Here is a 23,393-nt window from a genome sequence, read left to right on the forward strand (position 1 = left end):
GCCGGGGTGTGTGTGTCGGGTTGTGTGTGTCGGTGTGTTTGTGTGTGACGCAGGCCGGTGTGTGTGTGTCGGGTTGTGTGTGTGTGTGTGTGTGACGCAGGCCGGGGTGTGTGTGTGTCGGGGTGTGTGTGTGTGTGTGTGTGTGACGCAGGCCGGGGTGTGTGTGTCGGGTTGTGTGTGTGTGTGTGTGTCGGGTTGTGTGTGTGTGTGTGTGTCGGGGTGTGTGTGACGCAGGCCGGGGTGTGTGTCGGGTTGTGTGTGTGTGTCGGTGTGTGTGTGTGTGACGCAGGCCGGGTTGTGTGTGTGTCGGGTTGTGTGTGTGTGTGTGTGTGTGTGACGCAGGCCGGGGTGTGTGTGTCGGGTTGTGTGTGTGACGCAGGCCGGGGTGTGTGTCGGGTTGTGTGTGTGTGTCGGTGTGTGTGTGTGACGCAGGCCGGGTTGTGTGTGTGTCGGGCTGTGTGTGTGTGTGTGTGTGTGTGACGCAGGCCGGGCTCGGGGCGGGGCCGGGCCGGAGCGGAGCCTTCACACGCCAGCGCCGCGGCTGCTGCTGGGCGGGACGGGCCGGGGCGGCGCCTCCATCTTGGGCTGCAGCGGCCGCGGGGAGCCCAGGTACCGACCGGCCCCCCCGGCCCCCCTCGGGACCCCCCCGCGCCGCGGGACCCCCCCTCGGAGTCCCCCGCGCCCCTCTCCGCCCGCGCCCCAGGGCCCCCCTCGGGGCCCCCTGTTTCCTGGGGCCCCCCTCGGGCCCCCCCGCGCCCCTCTTCGCCCGCGCCCCAGGGCCCCCCTCGGGGCCCCCTGTTTCCTGGGGCCCCCCCTTGGGCCCCCCCGCGCCCCTCTCCGCCCGCGCCCCAGGGCCCCCCTCGGGCCCCCCTGTTTCCTGGGGCCCCCCTTGGGCCCCCCGCGCCTCTCTCCGCCCGCGCCCCAGGGCTCCCCTCGGGCCCCCCCGCGCCCCTGGCCCCCCCTCGGGCCCCCCTGTTTCCTGGGCCCCCCTCGGGCCCCCCCGCGCCCCTCTCCGCCTGCGCCCCAGGGCCCCCCTCGGGCCCCCACGCAGCTCTCTTCTCCCGTCCCCCTCGGGACCCCCCCTCGAACCCCCCTGCGCCCCGGGACCCCCCCTCGGACCCCCCGCGCCTCTCTCCGCCCGCGCCCCGGGACCCCCCTTCGGGGTCCCCCGAGCCTCTTGCCCTTCGGGACCCCCAGCGCTCTTAGAGCCCCCCTGGTCCCCCTGCGGGGCCCTCCCACCGCCCGTAGCCCCCCCCCCCGTGACCCTGCGGCTCCTGTCACCCACCCCCGGGGCCCCCCGCTCCTGGAGCCCCCCCGGGCCCCCCCAGCCCCTGCCGCCCCCTCGCACACCCTGCTCCCCCTGTGCCCCCCTACTCTTGTCACCCCCTCGCACACCCTGCTCCCCCCAGCGTCCCCCCTGTGCCCCCCTGATCCTGTCACCCCCCAGCACCAGCTGCCCCCCTCGCACACCCCGCTCGCCCCAGTGTTCTCCCCGTGCCCCCCTGATCCTGTCACCCCCTCGCACACCCTGCTCCCCCCAGCGTCCCCCCTGTGCCCCCCTGATCCTGTCACCCCCCAGCACCTGCTGCCCCCCTCGCACACCCCGTTCGCCCCAGTGTTCTCCCCGTGCCCCCCTGATCCTGTCACCCCCTCGCACACCCTGCTCCCCCCAGCGTCCCCCCTGTGCCCCCCTGATCCTGTCACCCCCCCAGCACCTGCTGCCCCCCTCGCACACCCCGCTCGCCCCAGTGTTCTCCCCATGCCCCCCCCGGCTCCTGTCCCCCCCGGGGTCCCCTCCCATCTGCTCCTGCAACCCCCCCAGTTCCCCTCACCCCCCTGGAGCCCCCCTGCCCTGTCCAGTCACTCCCGGGACCCCCGCCTCCCCCCACCAGTGGCTGCGAGCAGCAAAGGTAGGGGACCCCCCCCGTATCTCCCGGGTCCCCCTCCGAGCACAGGTAGTCCTGGGATGCCCCTCCGGGTCACCCCCTTTCTTCCCCCCAGCACCCCCTGTCACCCCGAGGTCTCCCCAGCACCCCCCTCTGGCCCCCCGTGTGTGGGGGGGGTCCCTGAGCCATTCCCAGCTTCCTCCCCCCATGGGGAAAGTGTAGGGTACTGAGGGGTTGGGCAGGGCATTGGGGATCCCCGGTAAGGGGGTGTCTGGGCTGTGGAGGGCAGGGTCCTGCGGGGGGGGACCTGGGGTATGTGTGGAGACCGCCGGGGGGGAGGATCCAGGCCAGTGCCCCCCTCACACCACCACTGCACCCCTCTGCTGCCCCCTTGCACCCCCCTGCTGCTCCTCTCGCTGTCACACCCCTCTGCCCCCACCCCACTGTCACACCCCCCCATCCCAGCTACCATCCCGTCCCCTGCTGTCACGCCCCCCACCGCCCCCTCCCCCTCCTGATGTCAAAGGGTTAAAAGTGCCCCCTTGCTTCTGCCTGCCGCCCCTCATATGCCCCCAGTGCAGCCCCCCTGTATGCCCCACTGCACCCCCAGTGCACCCCATACACTGCACTCCAATGCACCCCATAACCCTCAATGCAGCCCCACCACAGACCCCACTACCTTCACCCCTTCTATCTTCCCTGCTCCCCGATTCTCCCACATACCTTCCCCCCAGCCCTGCTGACCTCTCATGCGCCCCGTTGTGCGCCGCCTCCTGCCTGTACCCCCCTACGGCACCTCTCCCGTGTACCCCCTGCACCCCCACAGGCTGCTACAACCCCTCCTTTGTACCCCAACCCGACTGTACCCCCTGAACCCCCACAGCCTGCTACAACCCCTCCTTTGTACCCCCAACCCGACTGTACCCCCAACCCGACTGTACCCCCTGCGCCCCCACACCCTGCTGCAACCCCTCCATTGTACCCTCACCCAACTGTACCCCTGTGCCCCCACACCCTGCTACGACCCCTCCTTTGTACCCCCACCCGACTGTATCCCCTGCACCCCCACAGCCTGCTACAACCCCTCCTTTGTACCCCCACCCCGACTGTACCCCCTGAACCCCCACAACCTGCTATAACCCCTCCCTCATATCCCGCCCCAACAGCCTGCTACAACTCCTCCTTTATACCCTCACCCGACTGTACCCCCTGCTCCCCCACACCCTGCTATAACCCCTCCTTTGTACCCCCAACCCGACTGTACTCCCTGCACCCCACAGCCTGCTACAACCCCTCCTTTGTACCGCCAACCCGACTGTACTCCCTGCACCCCCACAGCCTGCTACAATCCCTCTCTTGTGCTACAACCCGACTGTACCCCGTGCACCCCACAGCCTGCTACAACCCCTCCTTTGTACCCCCAACCCGACTGTACCCCCTGCACCCCCACAGCCTGCTATAACCCCTCCCTCATATCCCGCCCCAACAGCCTGCTACAATCCCTCCTTTATACCCTCACCCGACTGTACCCCCTGCTCCCCCACACCCTGCTACAACCCCTCCTTTGTACCCCCAACCCGAGTGTACCCCCTGCGCCTCCACAGCCTGCTATAACCCTTCCCTTATATCCCACCCCGACTGTACCCCCTGAACCCCCACACCCTGCTACAACCCCTCCTTTGTACCCCCAACCCAACTGTACCCTCAACCCGACTGTACCCCCTGCGCCCCCACACCCTGCTGCAACCCCTCCGTTGTACCCTCACCCAACTGTACCCCTGTGCCCCCACACCCTGCTATGACCCCTCCTTTGTACCCCCACCCGACTACCCCCTGCGCCCCCACAGCCTGCTACAACCCCTCCTTTGTACCCCCACCTGACTGTACCCCCTGCACCCCCACAGCCTGCTACAACCCCTCCTTTGTACCCCCACCTGACTGTACCCCCTGCACCCCCACAGCCTGCTACAACCCCTCCTTTGTACCCCCACCTGACTGTACCCCCTGCACCCCCACAGCCTGCTACAACCCCTCCTTTGTACCCCCACCCGACTACCCCCTGCGCCCCCACAGCCTGCTACAACCCCTCCTTTATACCCCCAACCCGACTGTACCCCCTACACCCCCACAGCCTGCTACAACCCCTCCTTTGTACCCCCACCCGACTGTACCCCCTGCCCCCCCACAGCCTGCTACAACCCCTCCTTTGTACCCCCAACCCGACTGTACTCCCTGCACCCCACAGCCTGCTACAACCCCTCCTTTTTACCGCCAACCCGACTGTACCCCCTGCACCCCCACAGCCTGCTACAATCTCTCTTGTGCTACAATCCGTCTCTTGTGCTACAACCTGACTGTACCCCGTGCACCCCACAGCCTGCTGCAACCCCTCCTTTGTACCCCCAACCCAACTGTACCCCCTATGCCCCCACAGCCTGCTACAGCCCCTCCTTTGTACCCCCACCCGACTGTACCCCCTGCACCCTCACAGCCTGCTACAACCCCTCCTTTGTACCCCCAACCCAACTGTACCCCCTATGCCCCCACAGCCTGCTACAGTCCCTCCTTTGTACCCTAACCTGACTGTACCCCCTGCGCCCCCACAGCCTCTATAACCCCTCCCTTATATCCCACCCCGACTGTACCTCCTGTGCCCCCACAGCGTGCTATAACCCCTCCCTTATATTCCACCCCTGCTGTACCCCCTACACCTCACTGCCTGCTACAACCCCTCCTTTGTACCCCCTGCGCCCCCACCTCTACTGTGCCCCCCCATACACTCCCACACCCTCACAGACCCTCTCACTTCTGCATCGTCTTCTCCCCGCCCTAATCCCTGGTGCCATGGCCGTGCCCTGCACCCCCTTTGCCCCCTCATGGCCCTTCCCCACATGGCACACCCGGGACATAGGGTCATTCCTCACGCCCCACAAATGCAGTTATTACCTGCATCCCTCAAGCCTCCCCGCCCCGTGGCCCTTCCTCACATCGCTCACCGCCCTACACCCTCGCACGCTACCCTGTACCCACAACCCTCACCGCCCTACACCCTCGCACGCTACCCTGTACCCACAACCCTCACCGCCCTACACCCTCGCACGCTACCCTGTACCCCCAACCCTCACCGCCCTACACCCTCGCACGCTACCCTGTACCCACAACCCTCACCGCCCTACACCCTCGCACGCTACCCTGTACCCACAACCCTCATCGCCCTACACCCTCGCACGCTACCCTGTACCCACAACCCTCACCGCCTTACACCCTCGCACGCTACCCTGTACCCACAACCCTCACCATCCTACACCCTTACCTCCCTCAACCCTCACCCCCTACACCCTCACCCTCCCCACACCCACAGCCCTCACCATCCTATACTTTCCACACCCCCTGTACCCACAACCATCACCCCCTATGCCCTTATCCCCTCAACCCTCACCCCCCTACACCCTCCCCATACCCACAGCCCTCACTGTCCTACACCCTGTACCCACAGCCCTCGCCCCCATACCCTCAACTCTCTTCCCCCTACACCCTTCCCATATCCACAACCCTCACCGTCCCACACCCTCCACACACCCTGTACCCTCAACCCTGACCGCCCTACACCCTCGCACGCTACCCTGTACCCACAACCCTTACCGCCCTACACCTCGCACGCTACCCTGTACCCACAGCCCTCACCATCCTACACCCTCGCACGCTACCCTGTACCCACAACCCTCACCGCCCTACACCCTCACACACACCCCTTACCCTAACCACTCACATCCCTCACTGCCTTATGCCCCCCCCAAACACACCCCCTTCCCCATACACACATCCTTCACCCCCACACCTTTCACCCCTCACACACAACCCTTACCCTCACTGCTCACCACCCTACACCCTCACACCCCCTTCACCTCATACACACCCCTCACCACCCTACACCCCTCCAATGCCCCCTTCACTCCCTGGCGAAGGTCCCTCACTGCCCTCCCCCTGCCCTCCCTATTGCCCTGATTCACGCCCCTCCAACACAAACACAGCCATCACACACACACACCCCATGGCCTGTTACACCCTTCCCCTCCATGCACACAGCCGCTGCTGCTGGGGCGGGGGGCGGGGGTTGCTCAAGCCAGGGCCTGGTGTCGTGGGGGGTCTTAGAAATTAATTTATTGACGGGCCCTTGTGACTGTGTGTCTGTGAGAGAGCGTTGCCGTGTGTTTGTGCGTTGCTGGTTGTATGTATGACACAATGCCGCTTGTGTGTGCGGTGCTGCATGTGTCTGGGTGGTACCATGGACGGGCATGCTGGTTCGGTGCCGAGGGTGAGTGTGTGTGTGGGGTTGTGTGTGTAGTGCTTGTGTGTCTGTGCAGTGCTGCGTGTGTGTGTGGTGCTTGTGGGTCTGTGCAGGGCTGTGTGTCTGTGCAGTGCTGCGTGTGTGTGTGGTGCTTGTGGGTCTGTGCAGGGCTGTGTGTCTATGTGGTGCTCTGTGTGATTGTGTGTGCAGTGCTGTGTGTGTGTGTGTACACGGCTGGGTGCTTGTGCGGTGCTGTGTGTGTGGTGTGCTTGTGGGTCTGTGCGGTGCTGTGTGTGCGCGCGTGGTGTGCTTGTGGGTCTATGCTGTTTGTGTGCGTGAGGTGCTGCGTGCTTGTGTGTCTGCGGTGCTGGTGTGTGTGCGCCTGGGGGGTGCCAGGTGTGATTGAGTGTATGCAGTGCCGTGTGTGGTGCTGTGTGCTTGTGTGTCCGTGGGGTGCTAGGTGTGTGTGGGGGGGCAATGGAGGGTGCGAGTTTGTGCGCACTACGCTCTGGGGTCTCAGGGCCAGGAAGCAGGACGTGGAGGGGGTCCAGGTCTGGGGTGCAGACAAGGCCCGGGACTGTGGGGGGGCGGGACGGACCAGGGCCTGGTCCGGGCGGGTGGGGAAGGGTCAGAGGGTGCCAGGAGCCGCATTGGGGGTGGGGGATTGAAGAACAAGTGGGGAGGGGGGGGTCATATGGGACCGGTCTGGTGAGGGTGGCGTATGGGACTGGTGGGGGGGGGGGATATGGCTCCAGGCCGAGGAGCAGGGATGTTTGGGCCTGTATGACTCCCACTCCGACCCCCCCAGCGTGCTCCTCGCTCTGTGTGTGTGGGAGGGGGGTTGTGTGGATGATTGGGGCGGGGGGTGTCCCTTCCCCAGCACCCTTCTCTTCCAGCCCCGGTCCCAGACACAGCCCCGGCTCTGGGCTGCTGGCGGCTGATCCGGACAAGGGGGTGGGCCTTTCCGCCCCTTTGATCTCCGCTGTGCCGCCCGCCTCTCTCCCTCCATCCCCCTCTCGCCTCAGTCGCTGTGACTCAGGCCTCCTGTGTTTCCCGGAGGGAGAGGTCACTTCTCCACGGGGCCCGTCGCCATCCGGATTCCCCGCGGCCCAGCCTGGGAGCTGTTGGGGTAAAGCCAGCCGCGAATCCAAGAGACCTGCCCCGATCCGCCCTCGATACCCGGCGTTCGGGTCAGGAGGAGCGGGAAGGACTGGCATTAAAAAGCCTGGGACGATGCCCCCACCGAGGAACTTTGGGAGAGCGGAGAATCGGGGTGACTTGTAAAAATCGGCTACAGGCAAGATGTGAGAAAAGCCCCCAGTGTAGATAAAAACAACCCGGCACCTGGCACTGAAATGCAGCTGCATCTGGGGCGGAGCAGCTGTTAATACAGGGAGCCCTCGCCTGATGCTGAGATGCAGCCACCTCTGGGGCGGGGCTGCTGGTTACCCAGGGACCCCTCGCCCGGCGCTGAGATGCGGCCACCTCTGGGGCGGGGCGGCCGTTAATACAGGGACCCCTCACCTGGTGCTGCAGCCGGGGAGGAGTGCCCTCTGCTGAACCCCCACCCCTCTCCCTGCAGCACCCCGGGTCTCCCATCCTCTTCGTGATCCATCTGCTCGCTGTTTAATGGTGAGATCAGCCGGGCTCCCCGGCCAGGGCCAGGGCGTCGGGCGGCCAAAAGAGAGGAGTTTAAGATATTCCAGATGTAAGGGATGGGGAATTGCAGAGACGGGTTTTGTTTGCAACATGTTTGAAATTCACTCCAGTGTGAGGCTGTCCTAGTGCAAAACCAGTTCACGGTCGGCTAGTGAGTGCTTGGTCTGCGTCAGTCCTGTGTGTCTCCCTTTGGGAGGGAGGGGGTGTGTGCACGCGCGTGCAGGCTGCCCTTGCGTGTGTTCGTGGGTGCGCCTTTGCGTGTGTGTTTCTACAGCGGGGGTGCGATTGTGAACGAGTGTGGATTTGCACGTGTACCGTGGGTGGGTTTGTGAATGCGTGTGAGTTTGTCGGCGTAGCATGGGCCTGTACAATGTGAATGTGTTTGTGCGTGTCCCATGGGTGTGCTTGAGTGGCTGACAGTGTGCACGTGAGTCTGTGCGTACTTGTGGATAAGTGTAAAGTGTGTAGGTGAATGGATGTGCATCTGAGTGAGGTTGTATTTGGGTGTGTACCATGTAAGGATGTGTTGGTGAATGTGTGGCCTTGTTTGTACAATGGGTGTGCAAACAGGAATGTAGTTGTGTAACGGTGGGTGTATTTGTCAGTGAGTGTATTTGTGTATGTACAATGTGACTGTGCGTGAATGAGTGTACCTATATGTGTTTGTATAGTGTGTGTGTGAATAAGTGTGCATTTGTGTCTTTTTTGGTATGCTCACAAGTGGGGTGAGTGTGTTTGTAAGTGTCTGTACAATGAACACATTTGCGTGTGCCTGCCATGGATGGATGGGGGTGTGTGTTTGTCAGCGTCTGGTATCTGGGTGTGTACACGACAGGTATGTATGCTTGTGAACGTATGTTCTGATGCGTTGGTATGTACAGCGTTGGTATGTTGTTGGTTTAAGTGTGTGTGCGCGCAGGTGTAGAGCATAGGAATGAGTGCATGAGTGTGAGTTTGCAGTGTAGAGGTAATATGGGGTAGAGGTGTTAAGTGTCTGTGTATATGGGAAGCTTGCGTATGGTACGGGCCCACAAGTGTGTGTTTGTGAATTAGCGTGTGCATGGATGTGTTGGCGAGGGTGTGCATGCGTGCAGTGGGTGAATCTGTTGCGTGTGATGCAGCAGGAGTGAACTGAACTGTGTCCGATTGTCCATCTTTGGTACGCTGTATCCCATGTGTTTGTGTGACATGTTTGTGCCAACATCTCGGTGTGCGGTTTTGTATAGCCTAAGTGGGTGTGGCGCTTGGTATGGGTCTGTCAGTACTGTGTGTGTGTGTATGCATGCTGTGTAGGGGTTGTCTGTGCTGGGTGTGAGTTTACTCTCTGTGTGTGTGTGTGTGTGTGTGTGTGTGTGTGTGTGTAGATTTGCAGTGTTTTTGTTTATCCAGTGTGTTTATATGTATGCAGTGTGTGCATGTGTGTTTGTCCAGTGTGTGTGAGTGTGATCACACCCCTCCTTTTAAAGGGGCATTTTGCTTGGAGAACATTTTTGTAGGGGCTGTTTCTTTAACGCAGGTCCCAGCTGAATCACAGAGGTTGACATGGGAAGGGTCCTGGTGACATCACAGCCAGTTCAGCCAACGAGTATCCAGGTGAGCCGAGTGCATCCCCTCGCTTGCCTCCTATTGGCTCAGGGGTGTGTGTGATGGCCCTCGTTGGGCTGTCAGTATTTTGTACTGGCCAGGTTAAAGGTCTTTTCCCCTGCCAAGACCTGGGTTCTGGGGCTGTTACCACAGCAACAGCGGGTGACATCCTCCTCCCCGGAGAGCTGTTGGGGACGTCATAGGCTGTTGCCATGGGGACCACCGCCTGACCCAGCTCTCCTGTCCTGGCAGGTAGGTGAGGGAGGAAATGGATCTGTCAGTCGCTGTGGCCGGGAGGGGGGGCGCGGGGAGGGTAAGGGAAAAACAGCCGTTTGTGGTTTCTATGGTAATGCCTAGTTTTTGGTGTTTTTGTTCAGGGGTCCGTTCGATTGAGTGCTGGTTTTTTGCAGTGAGGGGTTGATGTGGTCGGAAGGGATTTAAGGGCCCCCGATTTCCAGCATGGCTGTGGCAGGGATGCCCCCGATACCGTCAGACTGTACTTGACGTGCGCCTCGTGTCCTGAGTGTGTATTCCTCGTGTCTGCCCCCGACGATGTCCGACTGTATTCCTCATACACACCCCAGTCACACCATTCTGTACCTGACACCCCCCTCAGTTATGTCAGACTGTGCCTGAACGTACACCCCAATTATATCACGCTGTGCCTATGAGATACAGACCGATTTACATCAGACTGTACCTGACGTATACAGCTGTGACATCAAACTTACAACTCGGTTATCAGATTGTACCTGACCCGTGTGCTCCAATTACGTGAGATTGTACCTGCCGTATACATCCCAGTTTTGTCAGATTGTACCTGGCCCTAGTCACATTACATTATATCTAATGTGTACACCCCAATTACTTGTGATGGTATTGACACACACACGGACCAGTTAAGGCACGTTGTACCTCCATTTCTATCCCTTGCTATTCTCACACACACACACCAGATACATCACGCCCTACCTGATGTGCAACCCTGAAAGTCACACCGTACGTAAAACTTACCTCCAGACTTACCTCGCGTCAAATGAGACACACACCGACTTCATCAGACTGCACCTGTTGACCCCCACCCCCCTGTTACACCTTCCCTGTCTCTAAGTACTTCTGATGGTCCCTGGGACAAACGTACAGACCATTTGCATCAGATTGTAGGTGTGATACACCTCCTCCCCATCTCTGATTAGCTTCGACTGTAAACAGTGGTGGTTACCCCAGTGTTCCACTTGTGATTATCTCTGACTGTATCTAGGGAAACAATGTGTCCCCCCTCCCCATTAATCAGCATGTCACTGTGATATACCACCCCACCGTCTCTTGATTAATTCTGACTGTAGCTTAAGGGGGGGGAGACACCCTTCACCATTTATATCAGAGTGTAGCTGTGACGCATCACCCGCTTCATCCCTGATTTATATCCGACTGTACCCACCCACCCCCTTCCGAATTTTAATCCGAACAGAGCCTGCGATACAGCTCCCCACCGTCTCCAATTAGCTCTGGCTGTATCTGGGACACGCACGCCAGTTACGTCACGGTGTAGCTGGGCTACCCCTCCCCCCCCCCGCTCCGGTCTCGGAGCCTGTACCACTGACACGCACCCGCCTCTCCGGTTTCTAACACGTTTCCAGCCGCTCCTCCAGCCCATGACCCGTTTGCCTGGATTCGTTGCAACCTGCGGGTGCCGATGACGGTGTGGCAGAAGGTTTTGTTTGGCTCCTGGGGATTTTGTGTGTGTGTGTGTGTGTGTGTCTGTCCGCCTGGCTGGGCCCCTCCAGCGTCAGGCCGCGTTGTTAATGTAACGCGACGGCTGCTCGGCCGAGATCCCAGGCTGTCTCCGGAAAGACGCGGGGATCGTTTTTAATCCCCCCACCCACCCTCCTCACCACCGCAGTGTTTGCTTAGCTGGTGGGACGGGTTGGGAGCCCCACGGGAGGGGTGTGGGAGAGGCTCCTTTTGAATTCAGCCGGGAGCTGGAGCCGCCCCTTAATTAGTAACATGTTACCCACCATGTGACCTTGGTATGGGACTCGGAGCCGGGACTCCTGGGTTCTCTCCCCGGCTCTGGGAGTGGAGTGGGGGCTGGTGGGTTAGAGCAGGGGGGGCTGGGAGCCAGGACTCCTGGGTTCTCTCCGCAGCTCTCGGAGGGGAGTGAGGTCTGGTGGTTAGAGAAGGGGGGCTGGGAGCCAGGACTCCTGGGTTCTTCTTTAAGTTATGTGCTCTGAAAAATTCCTTCCCCTCTGTGCCTCAGTTTCCCCACCTGTAAAATTGGACTGGCTGTCCTTCCTCCCCGCATGTGGGGGCTTCATTAATTCTCCTCTGAGACCAGTGGAAGGAAGGTGTCCCCCCATAAATAAACCCAACTAATTCACTGATCGCTGGGCCTGGGACCATCTCTTTGTCCTTTGGGCGTACAGCTCCTTGCGCAAAGGGGAGCCAGGTGACTGGGGCTCCCAGGTGCTGCCCCAGGGCAATAATTAAGAACAGTGTTAATCATAATTAATTAAATGTTCCTAGAGTCTCAGTTACCTGGGCCCCTATCAGAGCCCCATGTTAGGCTGTTCTGTGCCGGGCCCCCTTCATAAACGCCCATTCGTTCATAATTTTATGATTTCATTATCAGTCGGTTTTGGAGGCCGTGCGCCCTGGTTACTAGACACATGAGCCAGGGATAGAACCCAGGAGTCCTGCCGCTGGCCAAGTTGCTTTTCCCGTGCCGTGCCTCAGTTTCCCCCTGTTTAGCACGATGCTCTCTTTCCAGCGTTTAACCGCCGGAAGATGCGCAGAGTCGTCAGCTCAGGGAAGTCTCCACAGGGCAGTGAAAGACGGAGGCAGCTGGGCTTTAACCGGCAGGTGGCAGGGCCTAGTAGGTAGAGCACGGGGCTGGGTTCTGGACGACCTGTGTTCTCTGTATTTTACGGAAGGAGGAGGGGGGAAATTCACTGCCAAAAAACTTTGTCCGGGTGGAGCAACTGGGAGCAGCAAGCACGGAGGTTTGGGCTAGGAAGAGATGGAGCGTCAAATCCAGGCCCCTCTTATCTGGGAAACCCTGATCCTGCTTCACCCTCGCGCTCAACCTCAAGTGTTTAACCCCGCCCCAAAATTAGTTTAGTAATTGAGGGATTGTAAACATGGTCCTTGGTGTATAATTTTTTTCTGGGATCTGGGCCCGTAGCTGGGTCCCTTTTCCCAGCATTTTCTCTCCCAGTGATCAAAGCTTTAATCCCATGACTCCAGGAGCTGGGACTTTAATAGAAAATGAAAACCATCTGATTGGGTCTGTGCCTCCTGTCGCTGGGCCCAGACTCGCTGCATCGGACGCCCCCAGAGCAGGATGCAGTGAGAGTGATGGGTGTGCGTTACCCCCTACTCCGTGGCGCAATCACACTGCTACCCTGATTTACAGAGAGGGGAAACTGAGGCACGGGGGGGCCTGGGACTTACCCAGGGACAAACAGTGAGTCAGGAATGGAACCCAGGAGTTCTGGTATCCAGCCTCACCTTCCCCCCACTCTCACCACTAGACCCCACTCCCATCCTAGAGCTGGGGAGAGAACCCAGGAGTCCTGGCTCCCGGCTCTTGCCGTGGGTCTCAGCACCTAACCCTTGACATCTACCCACAGCGGATCCTGTCTGGGGAGAGGCAGAGCCGAGGAGCCGTGGGGCAGGAAGCCGTAGTCGATGAGGGCACCTCCCACAGGTAAGGGGCAATTCACCATCGGGCCCCAGGGCAGGGGCTAGCTGGCTCAGGGGGGCAGGGAATGGGGCAGGGGCCTGTCCCCTCTAGGGGGCGCCGGCTCCCCTCCGACCCCAGGGCAAGGGCTAGCTGGCTCAGGGGGCCAGGGAATGGGGCAGGGGCCTGTCCCCTCTAGGGGGCGCCGGCTTCCCCCCAGCCCCAGGGCAGGGACTGGCTGGCTCAGGGGGGCGGGGAATGGGGCAGGGGCCTGTCCCCTCTAGGGGGCGCCGGCTCCCACCCGGCCCCAGGGCAGGGACTGGCTGGCTCAGGGGGGCAGGGAATGGGGCAGGGGCCTGTCCCCTCTAGGGGGCGCCAGCTCCCGCCTGGCCCCAGGGCAGGGACTGGCTGGCTCAGGGGGTGGGGAATGGGGCAGGGGCCTGTCCCCTCTAGGGGGCACCGGCTCCCACCCAGCCCCAGGGCAGGGACTGGCTGGTTCAGGGGAATGGGGCAGGGGCCTGTCCCCTCTAGGGGGCGCTGGCTCCCACCCGGCCCCAGGGCAGGGACTGGCTGGCTCAGGGGGGCAGGGAATGGGGCAGGGGCCTGTCCCCTCTAGGGGGCGCCGGCTCCCACCCAGCCCCAGGGCAGGGACTGGCTGAGGAAGGAGGACAGGGAAGGAGGAATGGGGGGATGAGGGGATGGGCAGGAGAAGGAGGCAGGAGGAGGAGGGGGAAGGAGAGAGAAGGGGACAGGCAGGGGAAGGAGGGATGAGGACGGGAAGGAGGGAAGGAGAGATGAGGGGCCGGCGGAGGAAGGAGGGATGGGACGGGAAGGAGGGATGAGGAGAAGCAGAAGGAGGGATGAGGAGGCTGAGGGGCCAGCGGAGGGAGGAGGGAGAGAGGAGGATGAGGACGACGGGAAGGAAGGAGAGATGAGGGGACAGCAGAGGAAGGAGGGATGAGGACGGGAAGGAGGGATGAGGAGGAGCAGAAGGAGGGATGAGGAGGCTGAGGGGCCGGCGGAGAGAGGAGGGAGAGAGGAGGATGAGGAGGACGGGAAGGAAGGAGAGATGAGGGGACAGCAGAGGAAGGAGGGATGAGGCTGAGGAGAAGCAGAAGGAGGGAGGAGGAGGCTCGGGACGGCAGAGGAAGGAGGAGGAGCAGAAGGAGGGATGAGGAGGCTGAGAGGATGGGAGGCTGGGCAGAGGAAGGAGGGAGGAGGCTGAGGAGAAGCAGAAGGAGGGAGGAGGAGGCTCAGGGGACGGCAGAGGAAGGAGGGATGAGGAGGCTGAGGGGACGGCAGAGGAAGGAGGGAGGAGGAGGAGGCTGAGGGGACGGCAGAGGAAGGAGGGAGGAGGAGGCTGAGGGGACGGCAGAGGAAGGAGGGAGGAGGAGGCTGAGGGGACGGTAGAGGAAGGAGGGAGGAGGAGGCTGAGGGGACGGCAGAGGAAGGAGGGAGGAGGAGGCTGAGAGGACGGCAGAGGAAGGAGGGAGGAGGAGGCTGAGGGGACGGCAGAGGAAGGAGGGAGGGGGAGGCTGAGGGGCTGGCAGAGGAAGGAGGAGGAGGAGGGATGAGGAGGAGGCTGAGGGGATGGGAGGCTGGGCAGAGGAAGGAAGGAGGAGGCTGAGGAGAAGCAGAAGGAGGGAGGAGGAGGCTGAGGGGACGGCAGAGGAAGGAGGGAGGAGGAGGCTGAGGGGACGGCAGAGGAAGGAGGGAGGAGGAGGCTGAGGGGATGGGAGGCTGGGCAGAGGACAGGCAGAGGAAGGAAGGAGGAGGCTGAGGAGAAGCAGAAGGAGGGAGGAGGAGGCTGAGGGGACGGCAGAGGAAGGAGGGAGAAGGAGGCTGAGGGGCTCTCAGAGGAAGGAGGGATAAGGAGAAGGACGGAGGAGAAGGCTGAGGGGACGGCGGAGGGAGGGGGAGGCTGAGGGGCTGGAGGAGGAAGGAGGGAGGAGGAGGCTGAGGGGACGGAGGAGGAAGGAGGGAGGAGGAGGCTGAGGGGACGGCAGGGGAAGGAGGGAGGAGGAGGGATAAGGAGAAGGAGAGATGAGGAGGCTGAGGGGATGAGCAGAGAGATGAGGAGAAGCAGAACGGATGAGGAGGCTGAGGGGACGGCAGAGGAAGGAGGGATGAGGAGGACGGGAAGGAGGAAAGGAGAGATGAGAAGGAGGGATGAGGAGGCTGAGGGGCTGGCAGAGGAAGGAGGGATGAAGACGAGGACGGGAAGGAGAGATGAGAAGGAGTGATGAGGAGGCTGAGGGGCCGGCAGAGGAAGGAGGGATGAGGAGGCTGAGGGGCCAGCGGAGGGAGGAGGATGAGGGCGATGGGAAGGAAGGAGAGATGAGGGGACAGCAGAGGAAGGAGGGATGAGGAGGCTGAGGGGCCAGCGGAGGGAGGAGGATGAGGGCGATGGGAAGGAAGGAGAGATGAGGGGACAGCAGAGGAAGGAGGGATGAAGACGAGGACGGGAAGGAGAGATGAGGAGGAGGGATGAGGAGGCTGAGGGGCCGGCGGAGAGACGAGGGAGAGAGGAGGATGAGGGTGACGGGAAGGAAGAAGAGATGAGGGGCCGGCAGAGGAAGGAGGGATGAGGAGGCTGAGGGGCCAGCGGAGGGAGGAGGATGAGGGCGATGGGAAGGAAGGAGAGATGAGGGGACAGCAGAGGAAGGAGGGATGAGGAGGCTGAGGGGCCAGCGGAGGGAGGAGGATGAGGGCGATGGGAAGGAAGGAGAGATGAGGGGACAGCAGAGGAAGGAGGGATGAAGACGAGGACGGGAAGGAGAGATGAGGAGGAGGGATGAGGAGGCTGAGGGGCCGGCGGAGAGAGGAGGGAGAGAGGAGGATGAGGATGACGGGAAGGAAGGAGAGATGAGGGGCCGGCAGAGGAAGGAGGGATGAGGAGGCTGAGGGGCCGGCGGAGAGAGGAGGGAGAGAGGAGGATGAGGATGACGGGAAGGAAGGAGAGATGAGGGGACAGCAGAGGAAGGAGGGATGAGGACGGGAAGGAGGGATGAGGAGGAGCAGAAGGAGGGATGAGGAGGCTGAGGGGCTGGCAGAGGAAGGAGGGATGAAGACGAGGACGGGAAAGAGAGATGAGAAGGAGGGATGAGGAGGCTGAGGGGCCGGCAGAGGAAGGAGGGATGAAGACGGGAAGGAGGGATGAGGAGGAGCAGAAGGAGGGATGAGGAGGCTGAGGGGCTGGCAGAGGAAGGAGGGATGAAGACGAGGACGGGAAAGAGAGATGAGAAGGAGGGATGAGGAGGCTGAGGGACCAGCGGAGAGAGGAGGGAGAGAGGAGGATGAGGACGACGGGAAGGAAGGAGAGATGAGGGGCCGGCAGAGGAAGGAGGGATGAGGAGGCTGAGGGGCCAGCGGAGGGAGGAGGATGAGGGCGATGGGAAGGAAGGAGAGATGAGGGAACAGCAGAGGAAGGAGGGATGAGGACGGGAAGGAGGGAAGGAGGGATGAGGAGGAGCAGAAGGAGGGATGAGGAGGCTGAGGGGATGGCGGAGGAAGGAGGGATGGGACGGGAAGGAGGGAAGGAGAGATGAGAAGGAGGGATGAGGAGGCTGAGGGGCCGGCGGAGAGAGGAGGGAGAGAGGAGGATGAGGACAACGGGAAGGAAGGAGAGATGAGGGGCCGGCAGAGGAAGGAGGGATGAGGAGGCTGAAGGGCCAGCGGAGGGAGGAGGATGAGGGCGATGGGAAGGAAGGAGAGATGAGGGGACAGCAGAGGAAGGAGGGATGAAGACGAGGACGGGAAGGAGAGATGAGAAGGAGAGATGAGGAGGCTGAGGGGCCGGCGGAGAGAGGAGGATGAGGATGACGGGAAGGAAGGAGAGATGAGGGGACAGCAGAGGAAGGAGGGATGAGGACGGGAAGGAGGGAAGGAGGGATGAGGAGGAGCCGAAGGAGGGATGAGGAGGCTGAGGGGCCGGCAGAGGAAGGAGGGATGAGGACGGGAAGGAGGGAAGGAGGGATGAAGACGAGGACGGGAAGGAGAGATGAGAAGGAGGGATGAGGAGGCTGAGGGGATGACGGAGGAAGGAGGGATGGGACGGGAAGGAGGGAAGGAGAGATGAGAAGGAGGGATGAGGAGGAGCAGAAGGAGGGATGAGGAGGCTGAGGGGCCGGCAGAGGAAGGAGGGATGAGGACGGGAAGGAGGGAAGGAGGGATGAAGACGAGGACGGGAAGGAGAGATGAGAAGGAGGGATGAGGAGGCTGAGGGCCGGCAGAGGAAGGAGGGATGAGGAGGCTGAGGGGCCAGCGGAGGGAGGAGGGAGAGAGGAGGATGAGGACGATGGGAAGGAAGGAGAGATGAGGGGACAGCAGAGGAAGGAGGGATGGGACGGGAAGGAGGGATGAGGAGAAGCAGAAGGAGGGAGGAGGAGGCTGAGGGGCTGGCAGAGGAAGGAGGGATGAAGACGAGGACGGGAAGGAGAGATGAGGAGAAGCAGAAGGAGGGATGAGGAGGCTGAGGGGCCGGCAGAGGAAGGAGGGATGAAGACGAGGACGGGAAGGAGAGATGAGAAGGAGGGATGAGGAGGCTGAGGGCCGGCAGAGGAAGGAGGGATGAGGAGAAGCAGAAGGAGGCCGAGGGGACGAGGCGGCTCTCGGCCAGGCAGGCAGGAGCCGGCTGACTGACTGACTCACTCCCAGGCCCGGGCCTGCCCTGCCCTTTTCCTGACCCTGTCCCGGCCCGGCTCCGTCCCCATCCGTCCCCTGCCCGGGAGCTGGGGCTGGGCACGGCCGGTGCCCGTCCGGAGCAGGTGGCCCCGGGGGCGGGGCGGGAAGCGGCCGAGCCGGCGGTGAGGCCGGGCCAGCTCCTTTGCTAATCGCAGCTGGCACCGGCCCCCGCTTTCCTCAGCCATTTTAGCTGCCAGCTGGGAATCCCTGTGCAAAATGGCTCCCGCCCGGAGGGAGGAGTGGCCCTCAGCCAGCAGGCATGGGCCACCGGCCTGCCCCGGCCTGGCCCGGCCCCACCGACGGGCACCTGCACCCCTGGCCTGACCCCCTGCAGCCCCTTCTCCATCCACACCGGCCTGTGACCCAGCCTGACCCACGCCGACCTGTGGCCCATGCCCCAGCCTCACCGATGTCGACCCCTAGCCCACATCTCGGCCTCACCCACGGCACCGAGCCCTGCAGCTCTAACCACTAGCCCCCGCTCCCCTCCCAGAGGCAGGGAGAGAACCCAGGAGTCCTGGCTCCCAGCCCCCCTCTGCTCTGACCCACCAGCCCCCACTCCCCTCCCAGAGTCAGAGAGAGAACCCAGGCGTCCTGGCTCCTAGCCCCCACCCCTCTAACCACTAGCCCCTGCTCCCCTCACGCCTGTCTCTCCCTCCCCAGCTCTGTGGCCCCGCCATGGCTGCGGTGCTGGAGCTCTCGGACGCCGGCCACTCCCGCTGCCTGCTGGTGGAGCTGAATGAGCAGCGGCTGCGGGGCCAGTTCTGCGACGTCACCATCATCGCCGAAGACACCAAATTCCCAGCCCACAAGAACGTGCTGGCGGCATCGAGCCCGTACTTCAAGGAGGTGCTGTCGGAGGAGCCGGCCGGCCACCAGCCGGCCCAGGTGCTGGAGCTGCCCGACATTCAAGCCGGGGTCTTCTCGGACATCCTCAACTTCATCTACCGGTCCCGCCTCTCGGTGCCCAGCCCGGCTGCCGCCCGGCAGATCGGAGCCGCCGGCCGCCGCCTGGGCATCTCCTGGCTGGAGAACCTGGACCCTGCCGCTCAAGCCAAGGAGATGAGCGAGCCCTGGAGCCCCGAGGCCGCCGGGGACACCTCGGCCTCCTCCCCGAGATCCTGCGGCTCCCCCGTGGACCTGACCTGCCCGTCGCGGCCGGCCACCAGCCCCGTCTGCCTCCAGGAGCCGGCCCGGCCGCCCAGCCCGCAGCGGGAGGCAGATAACGAAACCGAGACAGCCAAGATCCTCTATGCCCTGAGCACGGCGCCCGCCGAGCCGGTCGCCCCGGACTGGGAGCGGGAGCGTGGCGCCGCGGAACCGCCCGCCGCTGGGGGCGAGCCGGCGCCGTCGTCTTCCTCGCCGGCCGGCGGCGCCTTCCGCTGCGGGCTCTGCAGCCGCTCCTTCGCCACGCCGGCCGCCCTGAGCCTCCACCTGAAATTGCACCGAAGCCGGCGTTCCCTCTCCTGCCGGCACTGCGGTAAGAGCTTCATCCACGTCAAGCGGCTGCAGACACACGAGGTGCTCTGCAAGGAGACGGGCGAGGAAGAGGAGGAGGCGGCGGGCGGCTCGGAGGCACCGGCGGCGGCCCCGGCAGCTCCCCTTCCTCCCGCCACGCCGGCGCTGCCGAAACCGGCGTCTTCCAAGAAAGGCCTGCTCTTCCGCCACCGGGCCCTGCAGCGGCTGGAGTACATCCCGGAGCAGGACCACTTCGTCAAGGTGGTGGACGGCCACGTCATCTACTTCTGCACCGTCTGCGAGCGCTCCTACATGACCCTCTCCAGCCTCAAACGCCACTCCAACGTCCACTCCTGGCGGCGCAAGTACCCCTGCCGCTACTGCGACAAAGTCTTCGCCCTGGCCGAATACCGGACCAAGCACGAGGTGTGGCACACCGGCGAGCGCCGTTACCAGTGCATCTTCTGCTGGGAGACCTTCGTCACCTACTACAACCTGAAGACCCACCAGAAGGCCTTCCACGGCATCAACCCGGGGCTCATCTCCTCCGAGAAGACGCCCAACGGGGGCTACAAGCCGCGGCTCAACGCCCTCAAGCTCTACCGCCTCTTGCCCATGCGCTCCCAGAAGCGACCCTACAAAACGTATAGCCCGGGGCTCCTGCCGGAGGGGCTGCTGCTGCCCCCGCAGCCCCACCCCGTGGCGCTGGGCGAGGGGGACCCCGCGGCCGGCCCCGGCAGGGAGGCGGGGCCCGGCTTCGCGGCCGTCAACGCTTTGGAGGCGCCGGAGGCCGAGCGGTTCCTCCTGCCGGCGCCGGCCGAGCGGCAAGAGGCGGGGCCGCCCCCGTTCCCGGCGGAGGAGGCGCGGCGGGCGCCGGTGGACGGCGAGGCCCCATCGGTCATCGCCTACGGCCACCCGGCCGCTTCGGTCATCGTACACAGCACCTCGGTGGCGCCGGCGGGAGGCGGGGGTGGCCAGGCCTCCTCGGTCATCACCTACAACAGTACGCCGGCCACCCCCCGCCCCGCCCCGGCCGAGCCCCTCAAAAAACAAGTGCTGAAGGAATATATCCAAGCCCAGAAGGCGGCCGAGCAGGCCACGGAGGAGGCGAGCGGCGGGGAGGTGCCGAAACCCCGCAGCCTGCGGCCCGGCCGCACCATGACTTACATGGCCAAGCCAGCCTACGTGGGTGCCGCCTCGGAGAGCCGCAGCGCCCCGCTGTGCCAGATCACGGTGCGCATCGGCGAAGAGGCCATCGTCAAGCGGCGCATCTCCGAGACCGACCTGATGCTGGACAAAAGCCCGCGGGGCCCCAAGCGCTTCGATTTCGGGCCGGCCGAGAAGGCGGCTCCCGGCAAACGGGCCGGCGGCTCCTACGCCCACAACGAGAGCGGCGAGGAGGAGAGCGACCGGGACGCCGAAGACCAGCTGTGGCGTCCGTACTACACCTACAAGCCCAAGCGGAAAGCCTGCGGCTCCGGCGGGGCCGGCTCCGGCGTCCCCAAGGTGAAGCGGTCTTCCCGGTGGCACCGCAAACTACGCTCCCTGCGCTGGATGAAGCGGGGGGAGGAGGAGGAGGAGGAGGAGGAGGAAAGGGAGGAGTCCAGCCCGGCGCCCGCCCGCGCCTCGCCCAGTCCCGGCGGCTCCGACACTCCAGCGCCCAAGGTCGGGCGCGGCAGCGCCGAATGGAAACACGAGTGCGGGGCCTGCGGGAAGCTCTTCTCGGCGCTGAAGAAGCTGCGGAAACACGAGCGGGTGCATGGGCGGCCGGGCAAGGACGATCCGGCGCCGGCTCCGTCGCACCGGGTGGGCCGCAAGCCCTCGGTCAAGTTCACCTGCGCCCACTGCGCCAAGGTCTGCAAGACCGCGGCGGCCCTGAGCCGGCACATGAAGCGACACGAGGGGGAAAGCCGGGAGCCCGGCCCACCCGCCCTGACCACCGTCATCGCCTATTCCAAAAAGCCGGAGGAGCCGGAGCCGGCGCTGGCGGCCGTCAAGGAGGAAATCACGCAGGAGATGCAGGTCTCGTCGTCCAGCGGGGAGCCGCCGGCGGCGGAGGCCAGTCGGGCCTGCGCCGCAGGCCAGCCGGCCACGCCGGAGAGTCAAGGGGCAGCACCGCCCGGGGAGGAAGAGGTGATGCCGCCAGAGACGGGCGGGCCTCAGGAGGCGGCCGCGCCGGTAGCCGAAGCCACCACCAGCCGTGCCGAGCTGGCCCCGGCGCCGCCCGCCCCCCGGGCCGCCCTCTCCTTGCAAGACCCCGTCATCTCGCACACCAGCCCGGCCCCCCCCGAGGAGGAGGCGGCGGGCGGCTACCCGGAGAGGTACCCGGTGCAGGAGTACCCCCTGCCCCTGCTGGCGCCGGGGGGCTGCCGAACCCGCAAGGAGGCGGAAGACAAGCCTGCCTTCCTGGCCTACCCCAGCCCCATCCCGTTCAACGCCGTGGGCAAGGCCGGGGCCGGCGAAGGGGAGGGCAAGGTGAGCTTCTACCCCGACCCGTACCCGCTCATGTACGGGCACCAGCTGCTGGCCGCCTACCCCTACAACTTCACCAACCTGGCCGCCCTCCCCGTGGCGCTCAATGTGGTCCTGCCGGATGACAAGGGCCAGCCCCTGCCTTTCCTGCCCAGCGTCTTCGGCTACCCCGTCAACCCCTGCCGGAACGAGGTGCAGGACGGGGCCGGCGCTGGGGCCCATGGGGCCGGCAGCGGGGTGGGGGGCGGGGCGGCCCTGCCCCGGGGGGTGCTGCGGGGGGAGCCCCCAGCCCCCGAGCGCCTGAAGAAGGGAAATTTCCTGTGAGCGGCGAGGGGGTGGGCGCCCGATCTGGGATGCTGGAGGCGGGGGGCCACTGGCGCTGAGATGCAGGGGGGGCTCCAGGGCCACGATGGAGGGGAGTCGCGGCCCAGCAGGGGAGGCACCTGGAGCCGAGGGGCGCTGGAGCCCCCTCCCCCCGGAAGTGTGACATAAGGATCTGGGGGTGGGGTGGTCCTGGAGCTGGGCTGTGAGCTGTCACTCCAGACGGAGCAGCCCCCCCATTAGTGACTCCTGGGTACCCCCCCCACATCCCCACGGTCCTCAGGACCCCTTTCCCCTCACGGCTCCTCTCCCCCCGACCCCTAGGGGCACCAGAGCCCAGGCCTTGCAGCTGGCACATCTGGGGGGGAGGTGGGTAGTTACCCTAAGGAAGGGACTATAGAGAGGGACCAATATGTGGGGGGGAGCCCTATATACCCCCCCCCAAAAGAGTGAGAAGGTGGTTTAGGGGTGGGGGAGCCCAGCTGTGAGGGGAGACACTACAGTTTGCCCCTCCCAGAATGCACTGCAAACCCCCCTACCGGCTCCGGCCCTGGGCACCCCCCCCCCCCCACCGCTGTCCTTAACTTCCTGCCCCGGGCACCCCCATTCTCCTGCCCCGGGCACCCCTCCCCACCCGCCGCTGTCCTCAGCTTCCTGCCCCGGGCACCCCCATTCCCCTGCCCCAGACACCCTCTAATCCCCTGCTGTCCTCAGCTTCCTGCCCCAGGCACCCCCATTCCCCTGCCCCGGGCACCCCATACCCCCCGCCCATCCTCCCCAGCCCCCCTGCTCTCTGCCCCCCACCCCCCCGTTCCCGTGCTCCCAGCCCTGGCGGGGCGCCAGGCTCGGCGGGTGACGCTGCGTTTTGGAGCCGCAACCGACTGACTCACTTTTTCCTTTCGGGCCAGGAACCCGGCTCCGGCCCTTCCAGAAACTTCCCTGGGCCCGGGGGGGTGGGTCTCCCCCAGGCCTCTCCCAGCAGGGGGTGCTGTCCCCTGACCCCCTCCCCCAGATCTTCCCTGGGAGGAGATGGGGGGGGTTCCCATTTGCACTAGTCATTTTCCATTTTGGGCCACTGACCCCCTCCCCTGCTGCACTAGCCCCTTCCCCGCTCACAGCCCCCCGTCTTTCTCCATCACCCCCTTCCTTCACCTCTGGGACCGGACCCCCCCCTTGTAGGAATTGGGACCCCGGAGCTGGCTCTGGGGTGTTGGTTCACCCCCCCACACAGATGGCAAGGTGGGGGGGTGGTATAGGAAAAAGTGGAGGTATCCCCCCAAAAAAGAGACCCCTAATGACTGTGGTTCAAATGACTCCAAAAGTGGGGGGCTCTGCGATGAGCCCCCCAGCCTCGCCATGA

General features: G+C 64.0%; 1 protein-coding gene and 1 long non-coding RNA gene across 8 annotated transcripts; one reads left to right on the forward strand and one right to left on the reverse strand.

Moving 5' to 3' along the window:
- The first annotated feature begins 541 nt into the window (after positions 1–541).
- Positions 542–22,474, forward strand: ZBTB4 (zinc finger and BTB domain containing 4). 5 transcript variants are annotated; one of them, XM_050933528.1, is made up of 5 exons: positions 561–609; positions 7,234–7,478; positions 9,350–9,426; positions 13,050–13,126; positions 18,446–22,474. In XM_050933528.1, exon 5 carries the CDS (start codon positions 18,461–18,463, stop codon positions 22,034–22,036), a length of 3,576 nt encoding a protein of 1,191 aa, XP_050789485.1. In that variant the 5' UTR covers positions 561–609; positions 7,234–7,478; positions 9,350–9,426; positions 13,050–13,126; positions 18,446–18,460; the 3' UTR covers positions 22,037–22,474. The 5 variants fall into 5 exon arrangements, with proteins under 5 accessions (XP_050789486.1, XP_050789485.1, XP_050789490.1 ...); XM_050933529.1 differs by lacking the exon at positions 7,234–7,478 and having other exon boundaries at positions 542–609; XM_050933533.1 differs by lacking the exons at positions 561–609; positions 7,234–7,478; positions 9,350–9,426 and adding an exon at positions 9,433–9,669.
- On the reverse strand, positions 2,400–5,629 carry LOC127039698 (uncharacterized). Of its 3 annotated transcripts, XR_007771298.1 has the most exons (6): positions 5,539–5,629; positions 4,503–5,496; positions 3,991–4,200; positions 3,601–3,877; positions 3,017–3,144; positions 2,400–2,770 (listed from the first exon to the last, which is right to left on the reverse strand). It is a non-coding gene; the product is annotated as an uncharacterized LOC127039698 (long non-coding RNA). The 3 variants fall into 3 exon arrangements; XR_007771300.1 differs by lacking the exons at positions 4,503–5,496; positions 5,539–5,629 and adding an exon at positions 4,389–4,437 and having other exon boundaries at positions 3,601–4,200; XR_007771299.1 differs by lacking the exons at positions 2,400–2,770; positions 3,017–3,144 and adding an exon at positions 3,226–3,482 and having other exon boundaries at positions 3,783–4,200.
- Positions 22,475–23,393: the final 919 nt, after the last annotated feature.

This window comes from Gopherus flavomarginatus, chromosome 23, assembly GCF_025201925.1.
Source record: "Gopherus flavomarginatus isolate rGopFla2 chromosome 23, rGopFla2.mat.asm, whole genome shotgun sequence".
NCBI classification, from domain to species: domain Eukaryota; kingdom Metazoa; phylum Chordata; order Testudines; family Testudinidae; genus Gopherus; species Gopherus flavomarginatus.